At 45.8% G+C, this 27,621-nt stretch overlaps 1 protein-coding gene across 2 annotated transcripts in view; it reads left to right on the top strand.

The window, feature by feature from the left end:
* LOC138581126 (uncharacterized) overlaps window positions 1-27,621 on the top strand; it is a 250,266-nt gene that overhangs the window by 131,764 nt on the left and 90,881 nt on the right. For both annotated transcript variants that reach the window (XM_069652229.1, XM_069652220.1), the window contains exon 3: window positions 20,128-20,430. In XM_069652229.1, the coding sequence (XP_069508330.1) occupies window positions 20,128-20,430 (303 nt within the window). The remainder of the gene's footprint in view (window positions 1-20,127; window positions 20,431-27,621) is intronic.

Below are 27,621 nucleotides of genomic sequence, written 5' to 3'. Positions count from 1 at the left end.
ATTTCACTGGGTCCACGGAGAGTGCGGTCCGTCCCCTTTCCTCTGTCTTTTTCAATATATATATATATATATATATATATATATATATATATATATATATATATATATATATATACCTATATGTGTCCTACATATAACAGTACCAATATATACCAGGACTACACGCTTTGTGAATTATGCTCAGATCTCCTGAATGCATTTCCGCCTGTTCAGCTAAAATACATGACAAGCTGGAGGAGCAAACAGGCAGAGCAAGCAAATGCGGCAGTGCCTAAAATCTGAACATTTAATAGCCGACTTGATTGTGCACCTCCACTGAAAATATCCCCAGAAGACATCCTTGATTCGGACAACCCTACTATATTCAATACTATACCTGATCAGGAACCTGAGGAACCCCAAATGGCAGCATCTATTCTGCAGTCTTCATCAGGTGGACAGGCCCACTACCAGAGCCCAGATTTATCCATCAGGGAAACCCCCGCTTTTAATCAATTGACCGCTACACAATCACTGCAAGGCTCTACTTCACAGTGGGTGCATCTTTGACTTTCGAAAGGTTTCCCAATATACCTTCCCAAACTGATGCTGAAGCATACCCTTCATGACAACTTCCACGGCAGGTAACACAATAGTAACTATGCATGCATCATTGGAGCACCACTGATTTGTTTAATATTGTCCAAATATTCCCTAAGATATGCAAAGATCCTGTTAAGTTACAAGGAGAGCTTCACGTGATAATAGACTGTCAGAACCCTACCTCTGCTTATCTTAATCCGTTGTTGTGAGCTGCTATCCCTACAGACACTTTCCCTTTAGGTATTTGGCATTTCAAAAACCTCAACTGCTAATCAGAACACATTCACTGATAGACTTCTCTGCAACCCTTCAGAAATATGCACCACAAAGAAGACTTGGATGAGGAGCAAGCAAATCAGAGACGAAAATATAGCTCATTATTTCAAAAGGCACTAATGATGTTTTGATAAAGACTCAGGGATCCCCATTGTGGCAGAAACTGTGCAGCAAGCTGTTGGTGCTGCGTTCGTATTGTGGCTCTATCCCAAAATCGCAGGAAACATTATGGGAGCCCTAAATCGTTGGGAATGCAATAATCTGACTGAGGTATAATTAGCTGTGCAGTATTTACACGAGAAGATAGACAGTATGAGACTATTGAGACTAGACTGATGGCACTGTAGATTCAGCATTTTCAAGCTCTTCTGCAGAGTGCAGGACAGATGACAGGATTGAACTCTTGGTAAGATTAAATAATAGAGGAAGGGGTATTCTCTGCAATTTGATATAAGAGGGAGCTCAAAATAGACATATGTCGAAAGATCAGTCCACGTATTTTACGAAGTTTGATTATTGGAAATCTGAACGCCCAAATCAACCTGTCCAAAATACTGCCAAGCTGCCTCCTCCTCTGCCATTCTTGCAATTGTCCCCACCACCTCCACTGCCTGCTTCAATTACTCTGTAATAGGATAGCAAGGAGGCCAGAAATTTTGTTTAACCATTATTCCACTTGATCCTTCTGCTCCTTATGTAAAGTGTTCTATTAGTTGGAAAATTGTTTCATGTCTTGTTGATGCTATAGCATCTCGCTCAACTCCGAAAGCTCCTGAATTTTCTCACGTTCCATGTTCAGATGAATTTGAGAATGTGGTGGATCTTGAGGGTCAACTGATATCCCTCCCTGTTCCATTACCTATGACTGTTCACTTGGCTCCTTTTGCTGAACATCATACTTTATTACTTAATCCTTGTATGCCTGTGATTTTATTTGGATTGTATCTGCTTTATGAAATGAGTTAGCTTTATTTATTGTTTGGTATTTATTTAGATGTTCCTGTACACAGAGAAATCGAATTTTAGGATGTGGGACTAAAGTTTCCAAAGCGAACTGACAAATATAAAATAACAGTTCCATGTTGCAACAGGGACTGTTAGACCAAATTCCTCTGCAAGTGTGGCTCACACAGGCAAATGAAGGTGGACCCATATTGGATGTGGATCTGCAGTGAATTACACTGAAGCCAGACAAACCACAGTGTCCCATTTCATAAGGGAATGAACTCTGTCATTGACTCTTTACGACATCAAGGAATTATTGTTTCTATTCACAGACCTTTTAATACACCTATTTCACCTGTGGAAAAACTTGGCAAAGGAACTTATCAATTTGTTCAGGACCTCTGTGGTGTTAATTGAGACATCCTGACCCCGTTCTCTGTTGTTCTTTATCCAGCAACTATTTTACCTTTCATTCCTGCAGCTATGACACATCTTACAGTAGTAGATTTCTGCTCAGCAGTCTCCTCAATGCCTATGTACCCCAATAGTCAATATTTATTTGATTTTACATATATAAATCTGCAATTCCAGTACACAAGACTTCCACAGAGGTTCATTGAGAGCCTGACACTATTTTCCCAATTTTGTTAAACAAGATTTTGACTTGCTTGAGTTCAAAGGGAGGCATATCCTACGCCAATATGTTGTGGACCCTGTGTTGTCATCTTTCTCACTAGACGCTTGCAATAAGATACTCCCAATATGCTAACAGCTCTAGCCATAAATGAACATCAAGCATTGAAAGGAAGACCTCAAATGTGTTAAACCTGAGTCCAATATTGTGGTCCTGATATCTACACTGGAGACAGACATTTGTCTCAAACCCAACTTAATGGAACTCCCCATGAACCAAAACCCCAAACCCAAAAGTAAATAAAAGATTTCTCGGAAATCCTGGGTACAGCCATCTATGGATGATGGCCTCTGCTTTGATGTTGACTTTTCTACAGAACCTTAGTCTTCTTTTGACTCCTGAACCCCTTCCATAGTAGAACAAAACAGACAAGGCCTTTATTAAAATCAACGAAAGGCTGTTGAAGGCTCTGACCTTGGGTTTACCAAATTATAAAACATATTTTACCCCTTTTTGTGATGAAGGTGATTGTTTTGCTTTGGGAGTCTTGACTCAAATGCAATGTGACAAGCATTGTCCCACTGCTTATTAAAGTACAGCATTGGATCCCATTGCAGCAGTTGCTATCTCTTGCTAGTTGAAAAAGCAGGTAACTTAGTCTCAGCCCATTCTTTAACTGTAGTGGTCCTACAATCTGTCATAGTATTGAAAGGGAAGCACAGCATATTTTTAATTAATGTTTGACCAAATATGAGAAACTATTGTTTTCTGCTGCTAATGATAGCATATCTCGATGCTCTATTTTAAACCCTGCTTGCACACAACACCTTCTGACGGTGAGCATCACACGTCTTCACTGAAAACCTTTGCACACTGAGACCTGACTTGAAAGGCGTTCTATTGAAAAGCATGGAAAGGGTATTGTATGCAGATAGTTCTTGTTTGAGGAATCCTCAAGGGACAATGCCTTTTTGCTCTGTTTGAGGTTTAAGAAGCATATCAATTACTGAATGTTCATACTGCTTCGGTCACTGAATGGTTTCCGCCCACACGTGCTTGTATTCAATTAACACTGATTCCCACTATGCCCATGGTGTTACACGCACCGTTGGCAACATGGATATCTGACGTCAGCTGGCATGCCCGCAGGGAACATTTCTTATGTTGGCGCTTTTTGTGGTGCACTGTTATTGCTTTCCACTCTTGCGTTTGTGAAATGTAAAGGCCGCAAACGTTCCTGAATCGAAATAGTAATTTGTTTGCTAACAGGTTAACTCAAGCTGTAGCCCCGAAAGACCCCCTGACTACTAATCACATCCATATCCCTGTTGCTGTCTCTGCCACCAGTTCTAGTCTGGTGATGTTACAGGATTTTGCTCCTGAACAAGAAAAGGCCTACTGGACTCTGAAAAACTGTAATTTATGGGAACATATGCTGTGGCACAGTTCAGATGGCTGCCTGGTATTTTATCTGATCTTTCCTGACAAAGTCATTCAAAGGCCCAATTTTGGAAGAAAGCTATGATGTTTGGCAGGAAACCGTAATTGCACCTTATTTTTTCCGACTGTTGCTCCGTACTATTTTAATGCTTGTTCTGCTTGTTTGACCTGCAATATGGGACATGCTGTAAAACAGGCGGTGCTCCAGAAGGCCCTTTATTTAACATATCATTAGATTTTATTCTGCTGCCTAAATGCTTGTCCTCTGAATTCTGCCCTGTTGTGGTTGATGTGTTTTTCAGGTGGATGGAAGCTTACCCTTGTTGAAAAGCTGACTGCAATACTATTGCAAAACAATTCTTAGAGAATACATTCTTCGATTTGGCCTTTCTGCGATGATAGGCAGTGACAGAGGAATGCACTTTACCAGTCAAGTGGTCAGAGATATTTACAAGGTTCTGAATATTTCCAAGCATTTTCATTGTAAATATCATCACTAGGCTAGAGGAGTTGTAGAACACAGAATATAGATATACAAAACTGTCCAACCGGTGTCAAGAGACTGTCCTCAAATTGCTCAAGGCCCGGCCACTAGTTCTACTTTATATCTGCAATAACCTCATCCGGAAGCATGGACTGACTCCCCGCGGCATACTGATCAGATACCTTATGCATAGGGCAATTACTACTTGACCATCTTTGGGCAGTTTAAATCTCCGTTTAGATGATGAGATGGTCTTGAAATGTTGCAAGTCCCCTGTAAAGGCTATCAGATTGCTCCATTTGCATGTGAAGGATTTCTTTTTTTTGGAACCAGCATTGATTCAATTCAAATTTTCTTTTTTGACAGTTAGATGCCTTGATTGCCTTTCAATTTGGTGTAAGCACAAAAGTGATGGGTGGAAGGTTCTGAATGAATCTGAATCACTGGCATTGCTCTGGGCAACCTTCCACACCAACGTTTTTTAGCCCGTCTGCGCCATTGCAAAAGGGGTCCAGCCATATGTAAATCAGTCAGGTACTGCCATCAATGGGAGCAGCCCAGCCCGAACTGCTAGGCCAGGTCCCCTCTGCATGGAAACACAAGCAACCCCAGACATGTTTGACCTTGTTGGGCCTCCTCAGTGAGGTGAAACTTGGTTCCCTATGGCACAGCGAGCAAGGGACCCACATCTGGGCATACCCTCTCTCACATAGTGAGACAAACTGTAAGCACAAAAGTGATGGGTGGAAGGTTCAATTTGGTGCACAACATCCATAAAAGGACATTACAGTCTTACGGAGACCAACATCTTCCACCACATTTCACTACATCTAACTTTTGCCAGCATCGTTCACCACCAACTGGTTTCCACGTGTAAGGCTGACTAATGCCTAGTCTTCATCAGGGTGATCAATTCTTTAAAACGGTGACACATTCCCGACTAAGCCTCATGTTCAAAGGATTATTTGAAAATGGAACCAGCGTGTTGTCACACATCGGCAGATCAAGCATCCTAGTAATTGTTTGCCTGTATGTTCGTCCATACCCATGTGAATGCTCAAGAGGAGTCGAAATAGAAGACAGACCAATATTTAGCTAGAACATATGTCTATGTTGGCGGCCATCTTAGAATATGCACATATGTTCGGTAAAATATACTTCTGTACAAACTCAAAAGTCAAGGGGCCTCATTACACGGAAGGCGGTAAGGGTTAACGGTCACCGGGAAGGGTACCAGTGACCGTTAACCCTTACCGCCTTACTATGAGGTCCCTTTGCGGGACCCAACCTTAACAGCTGGTGCAGACCAGCCGTTAAAGTTGGGACCCGCAAAGGGACCTTGGTGCTAAATACGGTACCGCAATTTGCGGTACCGTAATTAGCTCCTTCCCCATTCCCATTATGCCCTATGGGGCAAAAATGGGAATGGGTAAGGGCCATGGAGAAAGGGGGAATTACCGCCCCGCCAACCTTGGAATAGGGTGGTAATTCCCCTTTCCTCCATGGTGGTACCGGTATGGTACCGGCAGCAACCATGGTGCTAACAGCACCATGGTTTACCGCCTACCATGTAATGAGGCCCAAGCTAATGAAGTCCAAAGCAAACTGTTTAAAAAAGATTCCCACTCCTCCAAAATGTTAAGGCCTCTTTCATATGAATGAAGTTATACATCTAAAGTTGCTTTTCATAGCTTAACTTATTTGATATGTCTTCTCCTATACCACAACAGATTTGTTCAATGACGAACCAAAAAATATCATCAATTTCTTTGTGCAAATTTTCGAATGATGTTCATTAATTCTAACACAGATCTGTCGGGACAGTTTTTACACATACACTTTGTTGGATGGACAGATTATTAAATAAATAACATTTCTGCTTTTGCATGTGGTGTGTTTATGTTACCCTCATGTGTAAAGTCAATCATTATTTTTGAAAATGTATGGCACGTGACCTTAGTTGGTTGATTGTTCCAGACCGAAACAATATTAGTTGGTTGTTTAATAATATGTGTGATGCCCTAACTAATTTTTGCTTTAAACATTAAGGGCAAACAAATGTCTAGACAAAGGTCAAATGTATGTAAAATATACACATTCTTTTTAAATTCCAATTTTGTTAGCATTATTGAATTGGCAAAAGTAGAGGGACAGACAAACCCATCTACATTGTTTTTTTTTTCACCCATAAATAACAGCTGCTCGTGATCAGCATATCTTGCTCTTTTTCTTTTTTTTTCATATCACTGATGGTTAAAAAGCCTGCTCTGCAGAATATCAGCCAGTTTATTGAAGTTAATTATACTTGTACAATTCCTGCCAATTCAGAAGACCATACCATTTGGTAAATTGCATAGAAGGTTTTTGGGTGAAAACTTGAAAATGGAAGTTCCATATTTCTTCTTCTCGTAAAGAACCCTTCCCAGGTGCCATTTTCTCTCCTCCATTTCACTCTCCACCTGCAGAGTCTGTCAGGGCTCTTTCCTCTCGCCTTGGCTTTTCAACATCTACCTGATACCCATAGCCCATCTGATCTCCACCTTCTCTCCTAACTTCCAGTTTTATGCTGATGGCACACAGCTCTCCTTCAAGCTTCCCTCCTGTGCCTCCTCCACTTCCTCTCATTCCTGACTGCCAGTCTGTTATTCAGGCTCAGTGCACTGCTAATGATCTATGCATTAATACCAGTAAGACAGAAATTCTTCTCATTGGGACCCCTGCTCCCTCTTTCCCTCCCACACTTTGGCCACCCTCCATGGGCCCCCTCCCCTCACCGTCCTGTGAAACAAACAACCTTGGTGTCATCTTCGACTCTTCTCTCTCCTTCTCTTCTCACATCACAGACCTTGCCAAGAAGGCCCACTTTCAGCTGCACCTCCTCAAAGGTATTCTCCCTTTCCTCACCTTCCCCCGGAAACTCAATGTCTACAGAGCTCTGGTCCTCTCCAGGCTGGACTACTGCAACAGCCTCTTCCTTAATCTGCCTAACTACTCCCTAAGCACCCTACAACTAATCCAGAATAGGAATGCCAGACTTATCCTTGGCCTCAAACCCTGGGATCGCATCTCTGCAGCACTAAAATCTCTCCACTGGCTCCCGGTTGTTGCAATCAACAGGTTCAAAACCCTCTGCATCATCCACAAGGCTTTCTGGGGCCTTGGACCCCTCTATATGCAAATCTCTTTCCCTAAATACCTCCCTGCTAGAACCCTTTGGTCGTCTAGCTCTAACTCTCTGCAGATCAGATGCTTTTCCAAGCAGAGAATTCGAGGTAGATCTCGCTCCTCAGCAGGTGCATACCTCTGGAACAGCCTCCACACCCCTCTCAGACTTGAGCCAGATCTCCTTAAGTTCCAGAAGCTTCTCAATACCTTCCTTTTCTCTCCTTCCTTCCCTCTACCACCCCATTACGACCCTGGCGGAAATCGAAAAACGATGGCGGAAATGCAATACCGCCATCGAATAGCGCTCGGTGCGACTATGACACGTCACCGCAAAGTACGATGCCATTAGCGACACCGTAGTGAACGCCAACGCTAACTGCACCAAGTACGCGCGCGCGCGCCATGCCAAACCGTAATTACCACCATGGCGCAACGGTACGCGAATTCTGACCCTAGCGGACATGCACCTAACGCCATCAAGCACGGCGGAAAGTACCATTCCGCCATGGTGAGAAGTACGGCATCGCGAACCAACCGTAAACGGCCCCACTGAGTGCCTGTACACCGCTCCCTGGCCACATTGTACAACTCCCCGTAGGTGCAATGAAGTCACACAATGCAACCAGTGAAATGTACTAGTCATCCATGCCTGCCAACGAACAAATGAATCTCAAGAGGGGCCAATGGGAGCTGCAGGGCACAGATGGCACGAATACAGAAGCCATCCCAATGGACATGACCTCAGTCTCCCACCAAGAAACGCACGCAAACACAGGCACCTGTGACCAGCAATATTCCGAAAATCACATCATTCCACCAATCCACCTGGCTGACCGGCATCTGTTACACAAAAGCTAATCCCCCGCCCCTGAGCATGACATCATTAAAACAGTCATATTGGCAGCCCTCATCCCTGACCTCACTGGGCTTCGTAGGCAAACGCGCCCAGCACAGTACCACGCAACTATACTCCGAAGCTGGAACCCAATGCAGATCTCCTCACAATACATCGCTCCCCAAATAGGAATATGCCACATCACTTGCAAAGAAGAACGCTACACGGTCCATATCAGAATAGAAATTTAATGCACAACAAATTCACCAAGCCCATACAGCCATTAGGCCATGAACTCCAAAACACATTTCACCATTGTGGCCTGCATCCGCAATAAATGACCAGCTACTTCTTGTGTGACGCCCTGTTCCTTCATGGTACACAGGGGCTACATTCTCGTACGAAAAGGCAACATGGAAGCGCCTAGAACCGCAGGGCCGTCCCAATAGGGAGGCACTAGTCCAGCTGAAAGGCCGAAATGTTGCTCCTAGCCACTAGTACTGCGTAAGGGCATGTGGCCCATTGGCGATCGTCCCATAAGATCGTAATGCTGCTCCACTGATGAACACGAAGCAGCAGGTGTTGGGAGTAAAATCCATCTGCAGGAGTGGCATACAGATGGCAGTGGCAAAAGGGGAGGAGATACCTGTCAACCAAATGAAATGAAAAAGAACAGTATGGCCATCAGAACTACATTTGAATTACTCACTTCAATGATCACACCAAATCCACAGCCATATGCATGCTAGCCCACTCCAAAGGATCATCAACACCCAAAAACCACTTGCGAATCATAACTATCTATATCGAGGTGAAAACACCATCACAAACGAGTGTACCTGTGCATGCGTCTGTTAAAACAGAATCCATCAGATGGGATTGGTAACGTGCATAGACACAAGTGTCTGAAGGCGCGTCGAGACAGGGAGGGCTCAACAAGGCCAGATAGACGATGGTCCCACTATGGCAGCCCTGCATCACATAGCGCAGGGGAGGCGGACAGATTCCAAGAAGCCCTGTACATGGCAAACTCTGTATCAAATCATCTGTCCATGCATCCATTCATCATTCCCTCATCCCGTAATGAAAACGCCTGTTTCCATACTCACATAACATGTGAAATCTCCATTGAGTCTGTGCGTTATGCAGCCTGCAAAATCCACTGTGCCCCAGCCCGTAATTCCAGTGTTGTGAAGTAACATGTATTTGGGAACGTCCGGCCTCATCGCCCACTTCGCCATTGCGCATCCCAAACTATTCATATCAATCATTGCATCCTCGCCATGGCCCCTGTCCCAAGGACATTGAACAATAGAACGTTATATTTGCAGTCAGACCTGTGGGCATCTCCTCGCCGCTAGCTGAAAACCGAAAGCGCCGCCCTTCGAATTCCTCATTTGCAACATCACGTCGAAAAGGCATCTGTGGCCGCTTGAAATCACAAATTAATCCATCTAGTGCGGCTGTGTGTGAAAATGGCAACTGCCTTCACTCACAAATGGGACGCCCCACCCGTCGTTGAACCTCGGTGCAGTGATGCATGAGGGTCCACCGTTACTCGAGTACTACGTTCCACTGACCCTTCACAAGTCTGTTCGCGACTGCAAAGATAGTATGTGAAACAATGGGACCATAGCCGAATGAACATATCAACCAATGTTACACTGCCATCGGGTACAAATACATGATTGTAATAGCAAGATGCCATTCGTCGAATTGCAGCGTTGTGTGCGGGACGTGCTCGCCCAAAGGGGAGAGCAGCTTGCACAGGTGGAATGAATCACCACAGGTGGAGGCCATACAGCCTGAAAACACATAAATTGCACGCCCAGTCTCCTCCCACAACCACTCCGAAATGCTACCGGCAGGACTAGCTATGTTGGCCCTGGGGGACCTGATAGCACTGCAGGTACTCCAGCTTCAAGAAGAAGACGAACACCAACTACAACCGGCCGCACGGAGGAGACGCAGGAGGAGGAGGAGGGCAAGGCAGGGCCAGCAAGGGCCGCCAGCACAGCCACTACCACCACGCAGGCAGCCCGCAATCCCACGCCTCCGAGCACATCCGTTCAACCTCACTGATGAGCAGATCCACACCCTCTACCGTTTGGACCGGGACACCATAACCGCCATTGTGGACATGACACAGGCTGACCTTGTCAGCATGATAGATAGCCCAACCGCCATCCCACCCCTACTGAAGGTGGTGTCTGTACTCCACTTCCTGGCCACAGGCACCTACCAGCACACAGTCGGACAGTTGCATGGCATTTCACAGCCACTGTTCTCACGGACACTATTGCAAGTGCTCGATGCCCTCCTGAAGCACGCAGACGACTACATCTCTCTACCACGCTCGGAGCAGGAAATTACGAACACAAAAGTGGGATTCCATGCACTTGCCGGCATACCAGGTTGCATTGGTGCCATCGACTGCACCCATGTGGAATTGGTCGTCCCACATGCCATGGAGGCCCAGTACCGCAACCGGAAACAATTTCATTCTCTGAATGTACAAATGGTGTGTGACTCCAACAGGATCATTACACATTGTTGTGCCCGATTCCCTGGATCAACCCATGATTCTATGATCTTGAGGAACTCTACAATAGCACGCTACATGGAGCGACACGCAGGGAACAGATCCTGGCTCCTCGATGAGTCTCATTTCATGCATGATGATGTGGGGTATGTGATGCGGCAATGACCTGGCAGGAAGGGGGGGGTGCATACGTAGCAATGGCATTCCACATGATTCGTTTATCGTCCACATACAGGTGATGCCGGATATCCACTGAAGAGATGGCTCCTCACACCAGTCCGGAACCCACGGGACCAGCATGAGGAGGACTACAACCATGCCCACTCACGTACCCGTGTAGTCATAGAACAGGCATTCGGCCTACTGAAGACTCGTTTCCGGTGCCTCAGCAGGTCTGGCGGGGCACTCCTGTACCGCCATGTGAAGGTTGCGAAGATGGTGATGGCATGTGTCATGCTACACAACATGTGCGTACGTAGAAATGTGCCCATGCCCCCTGACGCAGAACTGCAAGCACCTGAAGATGGTCATGATGAGGGTGGGGATGTGGCAGCACCTCAAGGAGTCTGCGAGGCACAGGAGGGCCGTGACATTCGTCAGCATCTCATAGATGCATGCTTCTAGCACTCACGCCTGGTGGCTGATACATGGACACGGGACTCGTGGCACTGTGTGTGTATGGTACATGCACAATATGGACTGTACGCCTATAATGGCCTCGTACACAAAGATCAATGTCCACACATCTCATTGGTTGATCGTGCATTGTTTATGGCATATGTGATATCATGTTAAACACCCTATCGACCCGCCACCGAAGTGAGCCCAACACCCCCCCTCCACCCTCCTACCTCCCCCCCGAACACCAGTGTCCAGAGATGCTCATTGTCAGTGGGCAGTCGCTATTGCAGGCCCCCTCTGCGGGTATCAGGGGTACCCCTGCCTGTGGAGCGCAGGTTCCTCCCAGATCTACATTGGGGGCTGCCCTGGACGGAACTAGCAACGGATGATGTCTCTGCCTGCTCACGTCCATGCATGTCCCTAAGGGTTTGTGAGAGCTCAGTGAGCACACGGCGCACTGCGGCAAGTTCGGCACATACGTCTTTGGACGTCGCATGCAGTTCCCCCCTCAGGCTCTCGGTGCTTCTCTCCATTTGGACTCTCAGGCTCTCGGTGCTACTCTCCATTTGGACTCTCAGGCACTCGGTGCTACTCTCCATTTGTGCCCTTAGTGTCTCTGTACTTCTCTCCATTTCTGCCCTAAGTGTCTCAGTTGATGTTTCTATGTCTGCCTTAGTGCCCCCACATTCATCGGCATGGTCCTTGAGGAGCGTGGCCAGTTGCTGCTGTTGCACGATTAACTGGTCGAGGGACTGTTGCCTCTGCTGGGCCATGGCCATTTGCGGTGGTGTCACAGAGTGGCTGTTCGCCTCATGTTGCCCTGCCACAGGGCTTGTGGGGGATGGCCAGTCGTCGTCTTGTGGGTGCCCCTGCGTGGTATCCTCATGGTGTACGGGATGGAACAGACAGGGGGATTGGGACAGGTCATGGATGGATCTGACTTCGACATCCCCGTTTTCTGTGTCGGAGCATGCTGCCATTAATGCAGTGTCACCTATGGTGCTGCTGCCACCAGAAGCAGTGCCTACTGTGGCATCCATTGGGGGGACCTGTGGTGGTGGTGGTGTGGGCATGCTGGCTGCTGGGGTGCCTGTTGGAGTTCCCTCCTCTGTGCTGCCACTTGATTTGTGCTGCTGCCGTGTCTTGATGCGTGCAGCTGAGGTGGAGGGTCTTTGGCCGTTGGTCTTGGCCCTCTTTGCAGGTGTGCTGGTAGGGGTGTCCTGGAGCTCGTCGTTTGGATCGGACCCTGTGGTGGAGTAAAGGAGGGCGAGCGTTATTGATGGGTCTGTGGGAATTGGAATGGCAATGTATCACATGCATTGGGGTGGTACCTGAGGGTGATTTGGGTCGGGGCCTTGGAGGTGGTTTCATTTGTGTGTGGTGTGAGGGTGCAGTTGTTTGGCAGCCTGCAGTTAGGGTGTGCCTGCTGCACGTGTAGAGGGTGTTTTTAGGATTTTTAATTATTTATGTATTTGATGTGAGTTTTGAAGTGTGCTATCAGGCCTATGTATGTGGACGTTCTCCTGGACATGTGTTACTGTTGCACTATGTGGGCACGTGGTACTTCACATGATTGGACATTGTGGTTTTGGCATTGTTTTATTTGGGCCACCTACCTGATTCTTCGGATGTCTGCACTCCTTTCTCCATCCCTCCGACTCCCTCTATGCTCTCCATTCCTATGGTGGAGGCACAGATTTCTTCCCAGGGGGTCAACTTGATGGGTGATTCCGATCCTCCCCCGGTGGCTGTGGCAATGTTGCGGTTGGCAGAAAGTATGCTACGGACGCGTATCCGCAGGTCGTCCCATCGCTTTCTGCATTGCTGTGGGTTGCGGGGTGCGGTCCCCACCGCACTTACCCGCTGTGCCACCAGGGCCCATATGGCCTTCTTGTTCGCAAGTGCCGTCCTGGTCATTTGCGTGGAGAAGACGGCGGCTGCATTCTCCTGGAGGGTCTCTGTGAGTACGGTGAGTTCCTCACGGGAGAAGTGGACCTGCCGCTTGCGGTCGCACGCTTTCTTCGCTACTTTTCCCATTTTTCTTGGTTTCACTAGGGTGGATGACGGGTTGGGATGTGTCTCAGGGTAGTATTTTTAATGGTTGTGTGGATTTAGTGGTTTTATAGGTGTACGGCGTGATGTTTCCCGTTCCGGGACCATGCTTTTACTTCCGTTTCCGTATATTTACGGTCACCGTACTTTCCGGTTGGCGCTCACTGCGGTGTCCGCTGAGATGGGTGGCGGTATTGCACCTAGGGCGCCGTACGGCGGCGGTGTGGGCCGTTTTGGGGTCATTTCCGCCATCGCGGACTTTGCACTTCCGCCATGGCGTGGTGCTCGTGCCCGATGGGTCGGAATGAGCCGCACTTTGCTCCATCGTGCAATGGCGGAAACGCTATTTACGCTGTGGCGGTCCGGTCAGTTACTTTCCGCCAGGGTCGTAATGAGGGCCCATGTCTGCTTCTTGACTGGCTGCCTGGTTCCTTCAGAGTTTTATACGGCGCCAGGCCCCCGTAATCCAGCCTACCCCTGCACTTGGTCTCCCCTGACCCCCACTTCCCTCAACCTACACTAGCCTGGCTGGGTCTGCACCCTTGTAGCCCTTCCAGCCCCTTACCTCGCACTTTGCTCGTGGACCTTTCTTCCCCTGCACTCTCTGCTTTCTCCTGGCTCTGTCCACCTGTCCACCTGGCCTCCCCTGGCGCTTGCTTTTCTCATGGGCCCTAGAACCCTGAACGGCACTCCCCCCTACTCCCTCTCTCCTGCATTTGTCTTTACTGCACTTGCACAATCCGAATGTCACAAGGCCTTGTAGGATCACTTTTGTTTTGTCCTCCCTGTTCCCCCATCCTCTTGTCTTGTTGCCCCTTGAAACACATTGTGCATAGGCAAATTATAAATACCCAATAAATGAATACAATTGTTATCTGTAGTTTTTCTAAACAGATCCTTTTTGAATATGCCACATTTCTGGAAGATGACAAAATCCCTAAAAGTGATACTTTCAGAACAGAATTCACAAGTACATTTGAGATGATCATCCACATTATTGATCCATGTAAAGCCAATCGTTCAGAGTTGATGCAGCCCCCTGCCACAGGATAAACATATCACTAATGTATCTTTTGTAGTGAACAATTAATTGATGAAAAGGATTGGCTGTCCAGTAAATAAACGTTTCCTCAAGGGATGCCATTCATAGGATGGCTACATTCGGTGCAAATGAACATCCCATAGCCGTCCCTTTGGTTTGAATAAAAAAATCATGTTTGAACATGAAGAAACAGTTTTTTAACACTACTTCAGCTCAATGGACAATTAAATCTGTTGGAACATTATGTGGCAAGGGTCTTGTGTCGAGTACCCATCTAAGTATCATCAATGCTTTGCCTTGAGGTATGTTTGTTTACAACAATTCAATGGCCCTCATTAGGACTCCGGCGGAAAACCACGGTGCTATTAGCACCATGGTCGATGCCGGAGTCCGCCATGGTGGAAAGGGGAATTAGCACCCCATTCCGAGGTTGGCGGGCGGTAATTCCCCATGCCACCATGGCCCTTCCCCATTCCCATTTTTGCCCCATAGGGCATAATGGGAATGGGGAAGGCGGTAAGTATGGTACCGCAAATTGCGGTACCGTACTTACCTCGAGAGTACCTCAAGACCAGCTGTTAAGGTCGGGTCCCGCAAAGGGACCTCGTAGTAAGGCATTAAGGGTTTAGCGGCGCCGACACCTTTTACGGCGCCGTTAACCCCTTAACGCCAGGGTCCTAATGAAGGCCAATATCTAAAGCTATCCAAGTTTGCACTTGGATGAAATTCCACATCTTTAACTAGGTTAATCACATCACGTATGTCTTTTAGTTAAGAAGGGTATTTGCCAGTGGTTGAAGAAAGTAATCTACGTGTTGAGCTAAGGGTTCCAATATGGGCCTACATCCCAAAACTATGGGGCGCCCTGGAGAATGTGTGCACACTTGTGGATTTTAGCGAGACTATAAAACAGGGAAATCCTCCTCTTGATGTATTGATAAATTCATGGTCTTTTGATTATAATATCCCTTGCTGTAGGGCAATATTTGTCTTTTTAATAGCATTATTAGAATTATTTGGGATTTTAAAATATTGATCTGGACTGGACAATAATCTTAATTTTTCTGTCATATTTATTAGCATCCATAACAACAATTCTATTTCCCTTATACACTGATGTGACATTATGGATGAATCATTTTTAAGGGATTGAATTGCTTTAAACTCAGATTTATTAAAATTAGACTTGTTTGATCTTAATTTAGACTGGATTTTTTAAAATTTTATTTCAATCATAATTACTCTTTCTAAAAGTGAGAAAGTCATGTGGCATTTTACATGTAGCTGGGCATAAATGTGGAGGATGATCAAAATCTACTTCCCTGCCTTCTTTATCAGTGTCCATGAAATAAGTTCTTAATCTTATCTTTCCAAAAATGGGTTATCTTCAGTGATTAACTGTATTTTACTGGATATCTCTGTTGGAACAAAAGTTAGGCCAAAACCAAGGACATCCAGTTCCGATTTAGAAAGTATTCTCGAAGATAAATGAACGATGAGCAGGATATCTATTGCTGGTGATACGATCGGCTCTGGCTTAGGAACACTAATTCGTGTTTCTATGCTTCTTTAATTGGACGAAGCTGATGAAATGACATTCATCCCCTTGGTGCTCCTCTTCCTAAAGAAATGCTGCTTACCTCTGTTAGTTACTTGTGTCCCATTACTCGTACTGGAGTAGATATTACCTCCCTCATTCTATAAACTACCCGAAAATGTGTCCAAAAAGGCACATACATTCTTGAAACTGCTTATTCACAGCTTCCAACTTAATGTTAGTTTTCTTGATTAATGAATTAGTGAGAAAAGTTTGTTCTTTGCTTTGTAACTCCTCTAGGATTGTTTAGTTGATTTGCTGTGTGGTTTCTCTTTCATGCACTGGAGCACATGGGTGGGGTTTGGATCTAAATTAATTCAAATGGTCCAAGCAAATTATAACACCCCTTCCAGAAGGCTATGAATCAATGGGCATCTATCCCGGCAGATTCTGATTAAACGGGGAACTAAGCAGGAGTGCCCTCTCTCCCCATTGCTCTTTACCTTATATCTTGAATGATTTTTGTCTAGGATTTGAGCCACATGAGCAATTAAGGGACTATGCTTCAGAGGGGAAGAACATAAAACAATGGTCTTTTTCACATGACATGTTGCTGGCATTGTCGGAACCGGTGGACTTCCTAAACGCACTCACTCAGCATGTGGGCCATTTCGGAATGGTGGCAGGGCTCAAAATAAACATGGAAAAGTCAGAAATATTCAACCTATCCATACGGAAAGAACAGATGGATAGGGCAAGACTGGGCTCCCAGTTTAGATGGGCACAGGATGGAATCACATACCTAGGGCTAACTATTACTAGAACCCGAGACCAACTTTATGAAGCAAATTATACAATAATTTGACATACGGATAAGACAGATCTGCAAAGGTGGAACACCCTTTCCGTATCCTGGCTTGGATAGATCGTGTCATTAAAAATGGTAATCCTGCCGAGGATTCACTTTTTCTTCCAGGCTCTCTCCATACCACTCCCAAGAACCTTCTTCAAATCTCTAAATAAAACACTGTCCAAGTTTATTTGGCAGACTACACCCCCATGGATAGCGATGAAGACTTTATTGGCTGCAAGGAATAAAGGGGTACTGGGACTCCCATACTTCCTGAAATATTATGAGGCAGCACAATTAAGACTGGTGCGGGAATGCTTTTCGGAAGATACCTACAAAATATGGCCAGAATGGACAAGGTGGTGGCTGGAACACCCCTCCCAGGGCTCCTGTGGCTAGAAAAGATGCGCAGGCCAGCCTATGTGCACATTATAGCACTGCTGGTGAATACATCTGACTCCCTGCTGGCAAAGAGAGACATCTCGACTAAACCCTCACCATTCATGTAGCTATTTCGTAACCCATAGTTCACGCTGGGTATGGAAGAAGTAACAGAGGCAAAGGGTAGGGTTGTTAAAGCTAGGGTAAATGATGCAGGGACCAGAGATAAAGGGCCTCATTACGACCCAGGCGGTAAGGGTTTTACGGCGGCGTAAACAGCGCCGACCCTTACCGCCTGAGTACGAGGTCCCTTAGCGCCATGGAGGTTTTAACACCTGCTTTTAGCAGGTGTTAAAATCCATGGCGCTAAGGGACCATGGAGTTAATTACGCCACCGTAATTTACGGTGGCGTAATTAACGCCTTCCCCACTCCCATTATGCCCTATGGGGCAAAATGGGAATGGGGAAGGGAAAATGGGAAAATGGGGATTTACCGCCCCGCCAAGGTTGGAATGGGGCGGTAAGTCCTCCTACCACCATGGCGTAAACGTAGTTTACGCCATGGTGGTAAAGTCACGGCCCAGGCGGTAACTTACCGCCTGGGTCATAATGAGGCCCAAAGTCATTCAAAGTATGCACACAGCTAAGGAGTGGGCGAAGGGGAGAGGTCACAGTACTGTCAGAAAAGACATTGGATGTCGGATTCCAAGATTAAGACAGCAGCTAGTCAACAGCTAACACCATGTGGGTCCAAAAGAAACATATTGGGGGAACATTTACAGTGGACATGGTGAAGGACATTGCTAGTAGCCTGGTAGTGTTTTAAAATGTACAGTAGGCCCGACCAAAGGTCATGCTCACTGGCAGGGCCGAAAGTCCTGGCTAGTTTGCCCAAAAGGCATGTAAAGTGGCTTTGGCCATTTAGTGGGCCCAAAAGAAATGTATTGCTGGAACTAGTAACAAGTAACAACTAATTAACTGCCCTTTCTCCTCCACCACCTCACTCTCCACCTGCAGCGTCCCCCGGGGCCCTATCCTTTTACTGTGGCTTTTCTACATCTACCTTGCCCCTCTTTCCCACCTGATCTCCTCCTTCTATCATCACCTCCAGTATTATGCTGATAGCAAACAGCTCTCCTTCAAGCTTCCCTGTGCTACCTCCTCTTCCGCTCCTCTATTGTGACACCTGTGCCCTGTTTTCCTCCAGAGATCGGGCCACCCTCCTTGGGCCCCCTGCCCTCAACAACGGAGACCAAAAATGTTGGGGTCATCTTTGACTCCTCTCTCTCCTTCACCCCTCACATCTTGGACCTTGCCAAGAAGTCAAATTTTCAGCTTCACCTCCTTAGAGGCATTCTCCCTTTCCTCACCTTCCCCCAGAAGCTCAATGTCTCCAGAGCTCTGGTCCTTCTCAGGCTTGACTACTGCAACAGCCTCTTCCTCAACCTGCCCCTTTCCTCCCTTCACCCCCTTCAACTAATACAGAATAGGGCTGCAAGACCTCTCCTTGGCCTCAAGCCCAGGGACTGTATCGCACTGGCTCTAACATTTCTCCACTGGCTCCTGGTGGTCGTGGGGATCAAATTCAAGACCCTCTGCATCATCCACAAGTATTTCTGGGGACTGGTACCCCGCTATCTTTCAACTTTCTCTCCCTAAATACGTCCCTGCTAGATCCCTTCGATATTCTAGTTCCAACTCTTTGCTGAAGAAACACTTTTCCAAGCAGAGAGTGAGGAGTAGATCTCACTCTTCGGCTGGTGCCTTCCTTTAGAACTCCTCAAAACTATTATTTTCTCTCTCTCCCATGCTAATTCCCCCACTGCCGCTGAGACTGACAACCTGGTCCTTCATGAGTCTTATAGGCTTCTAGGCCTTCTCCCCAGTAGACACAATTCCCCCCACCCCCTCAGCACTGCCCTCTGGGCTCCCCGCATAACTGCTGGGCAGCTCGTCAACCCCCCTTGAGAAAACTCAGTCCTACCATTTAGCCAGTGGCCTCCTCCCCTGGAACCCCATAGCATTTGCATCCAGGGCTCCCATTTGCAATTACCAATACCCTGATCCCCCTCCTCTAACTCCGTCCCTCTCTCCTGCACCTCTCGTCACTTCGCTTGCATGTTCCGAATGTCACGAGGCCTAGTAGGATCGCTATTGTTTATTTGTTGTTCTTGGGAGGATAGCTCAGAGACAACGCGCTCGCCTTGGAAGCAGGACAAAGCAGAGCAACACAGGTTTGATACCCGGATCCACGCTTAGAAACCTCTGACGAGTAAGCGTGTTATAAATAACCAACTACAATTACAATTGTTATTGTTAGTGCTTAGTAACTCCACTTGCTCCATTCCCACTTTTGTCGTGTGGCGCCTGGAAGCACTATTTGTTGTACAGGCACCTCATAAATATTCAATAAACTGAATAAATAAACAAATACAGTGGACACGTCTGAAGGCCATGGTTAGTGGTCTGTAATAAAATACAGTAAAACAAAACCCTTGAAATTCACTGAAAAACTTTAGTTAAAGTGCAGTTAAGTTTACCCGATGTAATGCAACAAACCCTTGAAATTCAGAAGATGTGGGAAGTCATGATCGGCTTAACTGAAGGAGGTTAGTATATTTGAATTACAGTGTTTGTCTCAACAATTGCTGTTGTTATTATTAGGAGGTCTGGAATGTTTGCACAGCTGTGTGTGCCGTACCATGGATTAAGAGTTGTTGTTGCTTGTGTTCCTTCACAGACAGTTACACAGAAAGGACATCAGTGCTGCTTGTGACGCTCCCACCCCTGCCGGATGTTCCTGGGGGCGTTGTCCCTCTGGCCTGTGTGGTCAGGGCTGTTTCTGGGCAGGTCTGGGTGTCCTGGAACATTTCTGGGACCCAATGGCAGGGCCTGATGAGTGCAATCAGAGGAAGAGGTGGAACCTTGACGTTCATAAGCCACATTGTCCTACCCATGGAGACCTGGACGAGAGGAGAGATCACCTGCGAATCCCAAGTCAACTCATCCCACAGAAGGGTGAAGAAGAGCCTAGTCTACAAAGGTAAGAGATGTTATAGCATGTTTGTAGAAAGAGGAACTGAAATGAGATGAGGAAGACTAATTTCCATTGCCTATATTTGCTCCACTTATTTTTTTCACCCATACCATTGCAAACTACAACTTCCCTCTCTTTTTGCTAACACTTTGTTCCATTCCATTATCTCACATTGCCTTTCATTCTTCTTATCTATACAAACTCTCCTTTTAGCTTTTAATTGCCGGTGGGCAGATATTAAGCTGGTTTCCGACTTTCCTCCTCCCTCTGTACCTCTAACAAATACTCATGTTGGTCTCATACGCTCAGTCCACAAGCTCTCAAGAACAGTTGCACGACAATACTCGTGGGGCTATTGAAAACATGTATAAATGTAAATCCCTTTATTCTGCTATGTTATATTTAAGCTGACTTTGATTAGGGATCTGGCACCACTGGAGAATTATTGAGTGGAGACAGGTTTTGCGGTCTCCCCCTTCTGACCCCACGGTCAATATTTACCTGTGTGCACTATCGCCTTAAACCGACATTCCAATTGCAACCCAGCTCTTTCTGATCACCTGGAAAGAGATGACTGACATGTAATAATGGGCGAGCATCCACCAGCCTCAGCTTGTGGGATGAGCCGAATATCACCTTTGATATTCTGTGATATCCCAAAATCAAACCAAAACCCTGCTAGAGATTTGCTGTGCTGAACATGCATTGATGGGCCAATCATAACCACCGAATGTCCCGCAGTACTTTCAATCAGTGCCTCAGAATCTCTGGGTTGGCTTTGTGGCCTGATAAAAGACAGAGCTCCTGGTTTTCTCTTGTTTGTGATTGGCTGTTAGAGGGATGGGCAGGTCTGATTCACAGAGGCAGAGAGAGGCAGAGAGAGGGATAACTTATGCTGTAGCCACTGAAACCATTTTCTGTGACTTTTTCATTTCCTGTTTGTAACATTTTATTCACTTTATTGTATATTGTACGTATTTGTGACATTCCTTGAAAATCATGATTCCTCTTTAAGAACTCCCTGTACACCCCTTTCAGATTATTAGATTGTTCCCATCCCTTTCTTCCTTCAAGCTCAAAAGGAAAAAAAAACAGAGAAAAAGAATCTCTTTGTGAAATCATCATGTTTGAAGCCCTTTATAATTCATTGCTTTTTGAATCCGATTTCCTTAACACTCCTCCTTGCACCCTAAAAAACACACACACACAAGAAACAGTGTGTTAAAAGACCTGTGTGAACACCTTTGTGATTCTTGTTTTTTTAAAACAAAAAGAAACCCATCATGAACACCTTTATACAAGAAACTGTGGTGAGAACCTTGTCCTTGTTGGCCTGCGTAATATTTCAAATGTGGCTCTCTTCAAGGGTATTTCATCTCTGGGTGAGGTGGAGGCAGGGGTGGTGAGGCAGTAGGAGGTTAAACACGAGGAGGCAGAAATGGAGGAGCACTAGGAGGTGCAACGCTAGTAGGTCGCCTGGCATTGTCGAGTGTTGGTCAGCTGGTGAGAGCTGTGCAGTCTAAGATGCTCTCGAGCAACATCACCCCAGCTCCCCCGACTAAATTCAGCCAGAGGGACGACTGACAAGCATTCCATAATTGCACATGAACTAGCCCTCCCTAAACCCCCATCTAGCACCCTTCCCAAACTCTCCAGGCTATTGTCCCTTATGGGAATTCCCTAGCCCAATAAAAATAAAATACAGCACCATCATATTTGCATTCAGGGCGACCCTTCACTCCATCCTACACTTGGCAAGAGACTCCAGACTTTCCCTGCACATTCGTCCCACTCTATCAGCTCTCCTCAATGCTGCTGTCTAGTTGCTTGCTGACATCCCCTTGTTACACCTCCTCTTTGTTCTCTTGTTGCTCAGTCACCATCATTAGGGAGACGCTGAGAAAAGGATTATGCCTAAATCTTTCTCATGCATTGGGGGAGAACCGAGACAATTCGTGTCTCAGGTAGCTTGGTGAACTCAAAGTATGTTCATGTTTGTGGATCAAGGAGCAACTGGAAATGTTCTCACCTTGATGTCTCAAGGCCCTACTGAAAGGTACCTTTCCCCTTCACTACTGCAGAACTTCAGAAACCCATGATCAGCGCACTGCACAATTCGCAGGGTGGCTGTAGCAACATCATTAGCATTGCAGTGACGGCACGTCCCGGGCATTCAAGTCCTTCTGGGGCATGCCTCTGCCATTTACCTGCATGTGTCTAGTGTGCTGCTGCCCCAGAAGACAGAATGTAAGTGTGTTTTTATTATTTATGTATGTGTGTTTGTATGTGTTTTTGATTGTGTGTATGTGTGCATTAATGTATGTATGTAGTTTAAATGTAATATAGTGTGTGTGTGTGGGCGCGCTGGACTAGTTGAGTGAGTATATTGCTGTGCATGTATGTATGGATGCATGCTTATGTGGTTCGATGTCTTAAAATCGCGGCAAAAATGGCTGTGAATACAAAATATTGCGGCAAAAATGCTGTGGTTTTGCCGCCACAATCAGGATGCGGGGGACACCGCCGCAACCCCTGGACCCATTATACCATGTAAGGGGATTGGGGGACACCCCCGCAACCCCTGCTCCCCTTTAATGGTATAATCGGGGACACTTTTACCGGGACAAACCACAGCATTTTTACCGCAATTTATTTACCAGCGACATTTATGCCACAATTTTATTACCTGATACCGCTTATGTTATGTGTGTGTGCCTTTGTTTCTATCATCTCTATAACGGATTTACAGTGACCAACCATTCAAGGTGTACAGTAGGTCAATTTAAGTCCATTGCAGAGACTGCTGGCATAGAAGCTGCTGCCACAACCTATCCATGCCAGTAATGGCCTCTTTAAATCAAATGCATGAAGCCCTTCATGCTGTATGTTCTTTAAGAATCCTCTCATCGAGGAGTCTTGGTTTTGATGAGACATGTATCCCACAGTCTCTCATTCTCCAGATTATCACAAAAGCAATTTACTCCCTGTTAATGAAGAAGACAAAGTTCTCGATATCTATCATGGTGGTGTGCTAGCAAAGAGGTTGTTGCATTTTCTTCCTATATCCTATTCACATAATTTCATTTTCATCCAACACATCAAAGCAGTTGTGAATGCCTTAACACTGCCTTATTCTGCTGAGTTGTCAGAGTTATGATACAGCTTAAAAACAGCACATTTGATCTTACAACAATGGATTGAGAATCTAGGTTAAGAGGTATCAAATTGTATCTTTCATTGAAGCTAAGCATGGACCTACATGCAATGTTGAAAGCACATCCCTACTGAACAAAGGAAAAGAAAATTGCTGCGCCCGGGGTTTGGAGCAGATGGGTTAATTAATTTGGTAACCTCTTTATGCCAAACCTCTACATAACCAAAAAAATTGATGCAAATGGCATTGAACCATTTGACAAGAAAAAGAAAACACCTGGTGGCCAAGACCTCTGAATTAATTCTGTATTCAGTTAAACAAACAGGCAGGTGGCTGTTAGACAAATAAAATAAACAATAAGCATTCAAATAATGTGTGCCAGTACAGAAATTAACAATTTGTTAGAAAAAATCTAAATGCATATGTTCAAAAATCAATGAATATTAATCCGAAACAGAAAGAGGAAAAGGGGAAGGAAGGGGGAACAGACATATATAGAAAATAAAATTAGCATATATATAGAAAACCTGAAAAGAGCATGATAATAGAGGAGGACAAAATCAATATGTCATTTCCATGTCTAATAGACGAAATGCTGACCTAAGAACTCAATATGTAGCTCATAGTCTCGGTTGTCACTTGTCAATCCTGATTGTAATGTGAACATAGGTTCAAAACATACAGAACCAAAATGTCTCGGGGACGACTTCGTTTGCCAAATCTGCCAACTCAGTGGGGGAACTATTTGGAGGCAAGGTCTCGTGTGATTATGTGGAGAAAAACCTACAAACCCCTCACTAATGTTGCGTTTCGGCGGGAAAGGCCAAAATATGGAAAGTGAAAGGTTCTGCCTTCATCAAGGCCTCAGTCATGAAATCCTGCAAAACACTAAAAAGGAAAAGAAAAAAATAGGGTGTAGCCAGTCGAGTTTTCTTGGTGGGTGTTTAAAAAGCCTGTCAAAGGTAAATATAGCTTAGTAAAGAAAAAAAATTCTCTGAAAGAGGCAATGGCAAATGGTAAACTCCATGCTCTCTACGCTGTGACAACCTTGCCCCCAGTGAAAGAGAGGAATTGGAGCTTAAAATATCTTTCTTGCACCCCATGCATCAGTGTCTCACCACGTGCACTGCCCACCTGAAAGCACATATCCCATTGATCACTGTGCATGTTGACATCCAAATGTGAAATTGTTTATGAGTACCTCTACAGGAAATGAGCATCTGGGGGGAGGTGCAGGAGATGGTCCCTCATCTTCGGGTGCTCCTGTTATGTTGTCCGGAAGGGCCAGAGATACACAGCAGCTGCCTAAAAATGGTGCAAGTTGTCAAAATCAGACTTGATTTGGACCGCTGGGTGCCTGCAGGTTTGGCATACACGGCGGTGGGCAGAAATAGCAGTAAATGAAAGGGAGCTACTTAGTAGGTCCCCAATGTGACTCCTGTTCGTGTAATAATACAGAAATCAGTTTTTTATGTGTGTGTAGAGAAAGAGATACAGTCCTGACGAAAAGTTACCTTGGGGTAATCAGAGTCCGTCTACACTTGTCTCTCATCTTGGTTCCACGCTTTGGAATGTTGGCCGGGGCCGGTGGAGAGATGTATGTTCGGACTCGAGTGCCTCTGCAGGGCGTCACACATCGCACATCCCTCATCAGCTGTGTTTTATCGACCTTGCCAGCAAAATTATGGACCCTTATCATATTGGACAGGTTGAGCTCTAGAGGATACACCAGTTGCAGTCCCTCACTGAGTAATGCACTGTGTCGCCTAACACGGATGATGGTCTCCTCAAAAGGTTGTAGCACAGAATCTAGAGACCCAAGCTATTCTTTCCTCACTGATGACGCCCAATGAGGCCAAAACATGCTTCGGGGTGCTTATGGGCTCATGCAGAAGTGATGTGACCTACCAGTTGTACTGTCCCTTTGGGGGTGGGACCAAGCCTGATTTGCATATGTTCTTTCCCTTTTCGGTAATGGCTTGGCAGTGGAAGAACAATCGTCTGCAGGGTTTCCCAGAAATAACCCAGAAGTTAAGATTTAATTCTAAACCATCCAGCCATCACCTCCTTTGCTTTGCTTTAGTCACTTGAGTGGAGTCGGTATGACCAGACGTAGATTCCGAGCTTTTTAGGCTAGAAGCCTAAGCTACTCCACACTAATGACACAAAGTAAGGGCAAGCAATATCTGGGGATGCTCGTGGTCTCATGTAGATGGGGTGTGACCTAGCAGTTCTGGCTCTGCTGCCCCTTTTCAGGTGAGAACAAGCCTGATTTCCATATGGTCTTTCGCCTTTCTGTAATGGTTTGGCAAGTGAAGAACGATGGTCTGAAGTGTTGCCCAGAATAATGCCAGAGGTTAAGATTCATTCTAAACCTTCAAGCCATCACCTCTTTGTTTTGCTGTAGCACACACCAGACATCAGGCAGCAGCTGTCGCTGCCTTGCCATAAAAATGCCCCATCTAATGCTTGGCTGTGTCTGTTGCAATAAGAAGTGTTGACATTTCATTGATCGCGTAGGCTGTCCAACTTGTGCAATGTAGAATTCCTTAGGATGGCAATTAAAATCTTCAAGTGGTGCTGATGCAATTGTGATGAACTTCCAATTGATGCAGCACATGTATTGCACTGTATGGCCTCCTGAAAAGCGGCCTGTTCTTCTGAGATTTTGAAATCATGCACCCCACAGGCTGGCAATAGTTGATGAACTTTATCAGAATAAGGTGAGGAACAAGCATGGTGTTGTCAATCTGCAGGGCAGCAAAGCTATTTGACCATTGTCAGCAGCAACACACTTGAGCTGTACATGTCATGGTCTTTGTCCCTAGGCCATCACCTCTTCCACCTTCTCCCACTTGTCAACACTCCTGAAGCCTATGTCTTCCCATCCTTGCACATGCACAATGACTGACTATATGCCCTTGCTGTCCTCTTGCATGGCTCAAGTGGGAGAGAAAAAGTGAGGTCACCCATTGGGCATTCAGACCCATGTAGTCAATGGTCTGTCAATTGATCCATGTGTCTGTGGTGAATTGGGATTTCTGCCCCTCAGACTGATCTTTTCCCTGCCCTACTGCAAAAGGTACCTTGTAGTACATCTCTGGTACAGTTTTGCACAGTGTGAAATGTCGACTGGACATTTTCCATTGGCAGTTGACTTTACTAATAACCTGATGGGAAGAGGCCAATAAGTGCTATTCAAATTCACTTTGTCATGAGTCCTGTGATATATTTGTCCAAGCTCAAATGCCTCCATCACACAGACCCGGTGCTTACATGTAGTATCACAATGGCAAACAGAGCAGGGATTTGATGTCTCGAACAATGCAGTTACTGTAAGGGCAAGAGGTGGCGTGAGGAATGAGTAATTTGTTATATTTATATAGTGCGTAAGCCTAAGTGTTGTACATAGAACATATTGACATACATTAATCATCGAACTCGGAAGGATGAAAGGCTGAATTGTCCTTGCCGAGATTCGAACCTGCAACCTGCAGATCGCACATATATCGATCAGCAACCTTTAACCCACTGAGCTCTCTTACTGGCAATGGATGCTGCAGGAAGTGTTGAAGTTGATGTCTTGCATATTTCTCCCACTCCTCCTTTGCATGGTGGCAAACCATGAGGGACCACAAAGATATGGCACAGAACCTGGTCACAGTCTTGTGCAGAAAACATTTTCAAGTGATGAGTTGTACACAGGTTGAATTTCTTGGTGGTGTAAGACGTGATCTAAGATGCACATATGAGTGTGAAAATGAGGGAAAGGGTGGTCCTTGTGATAGTAAAGTTGGGGGTCTGGCTGCTATGCAATTATATTTTTCACTTTATGATTTTACAGGTTGTGTTTGAACAGGTGGATGAGTAGCTTTATCTTTCCTTCTCATCTCTGCACCTCTGTCATTGTCATCTTCCTCTGCAGTACCAATGGTTTCCAGAATCATGTGTTTTTGCTGACTATACTTGGGTGTGTCATGTTTATCTAGCTCATCATCATTATCATCATCATCACCATTATTTCCAGACTTTATTGGTGTGAG

Source organism: Ambystoma mexicanum, chromosome 1p (assembly GCF_040938575.1).
Source record: "Ambystoma mexicanum isolate Mex_15411 chromosome 1p, UKY_AmexF1_1, whole genome shotgun sequence".
In the NCBI taxonomy this organism is placed as follows: domain Eukaryota; kingdom Metazoa; phylum Chordata; class Amphibia; order Caudata; family Ambystomatidae; genus Ambystoma; species Ambystoma mexicanum.
This window is presented reverse-complemented; position numbering and strand designations above follow the sequence as displayed.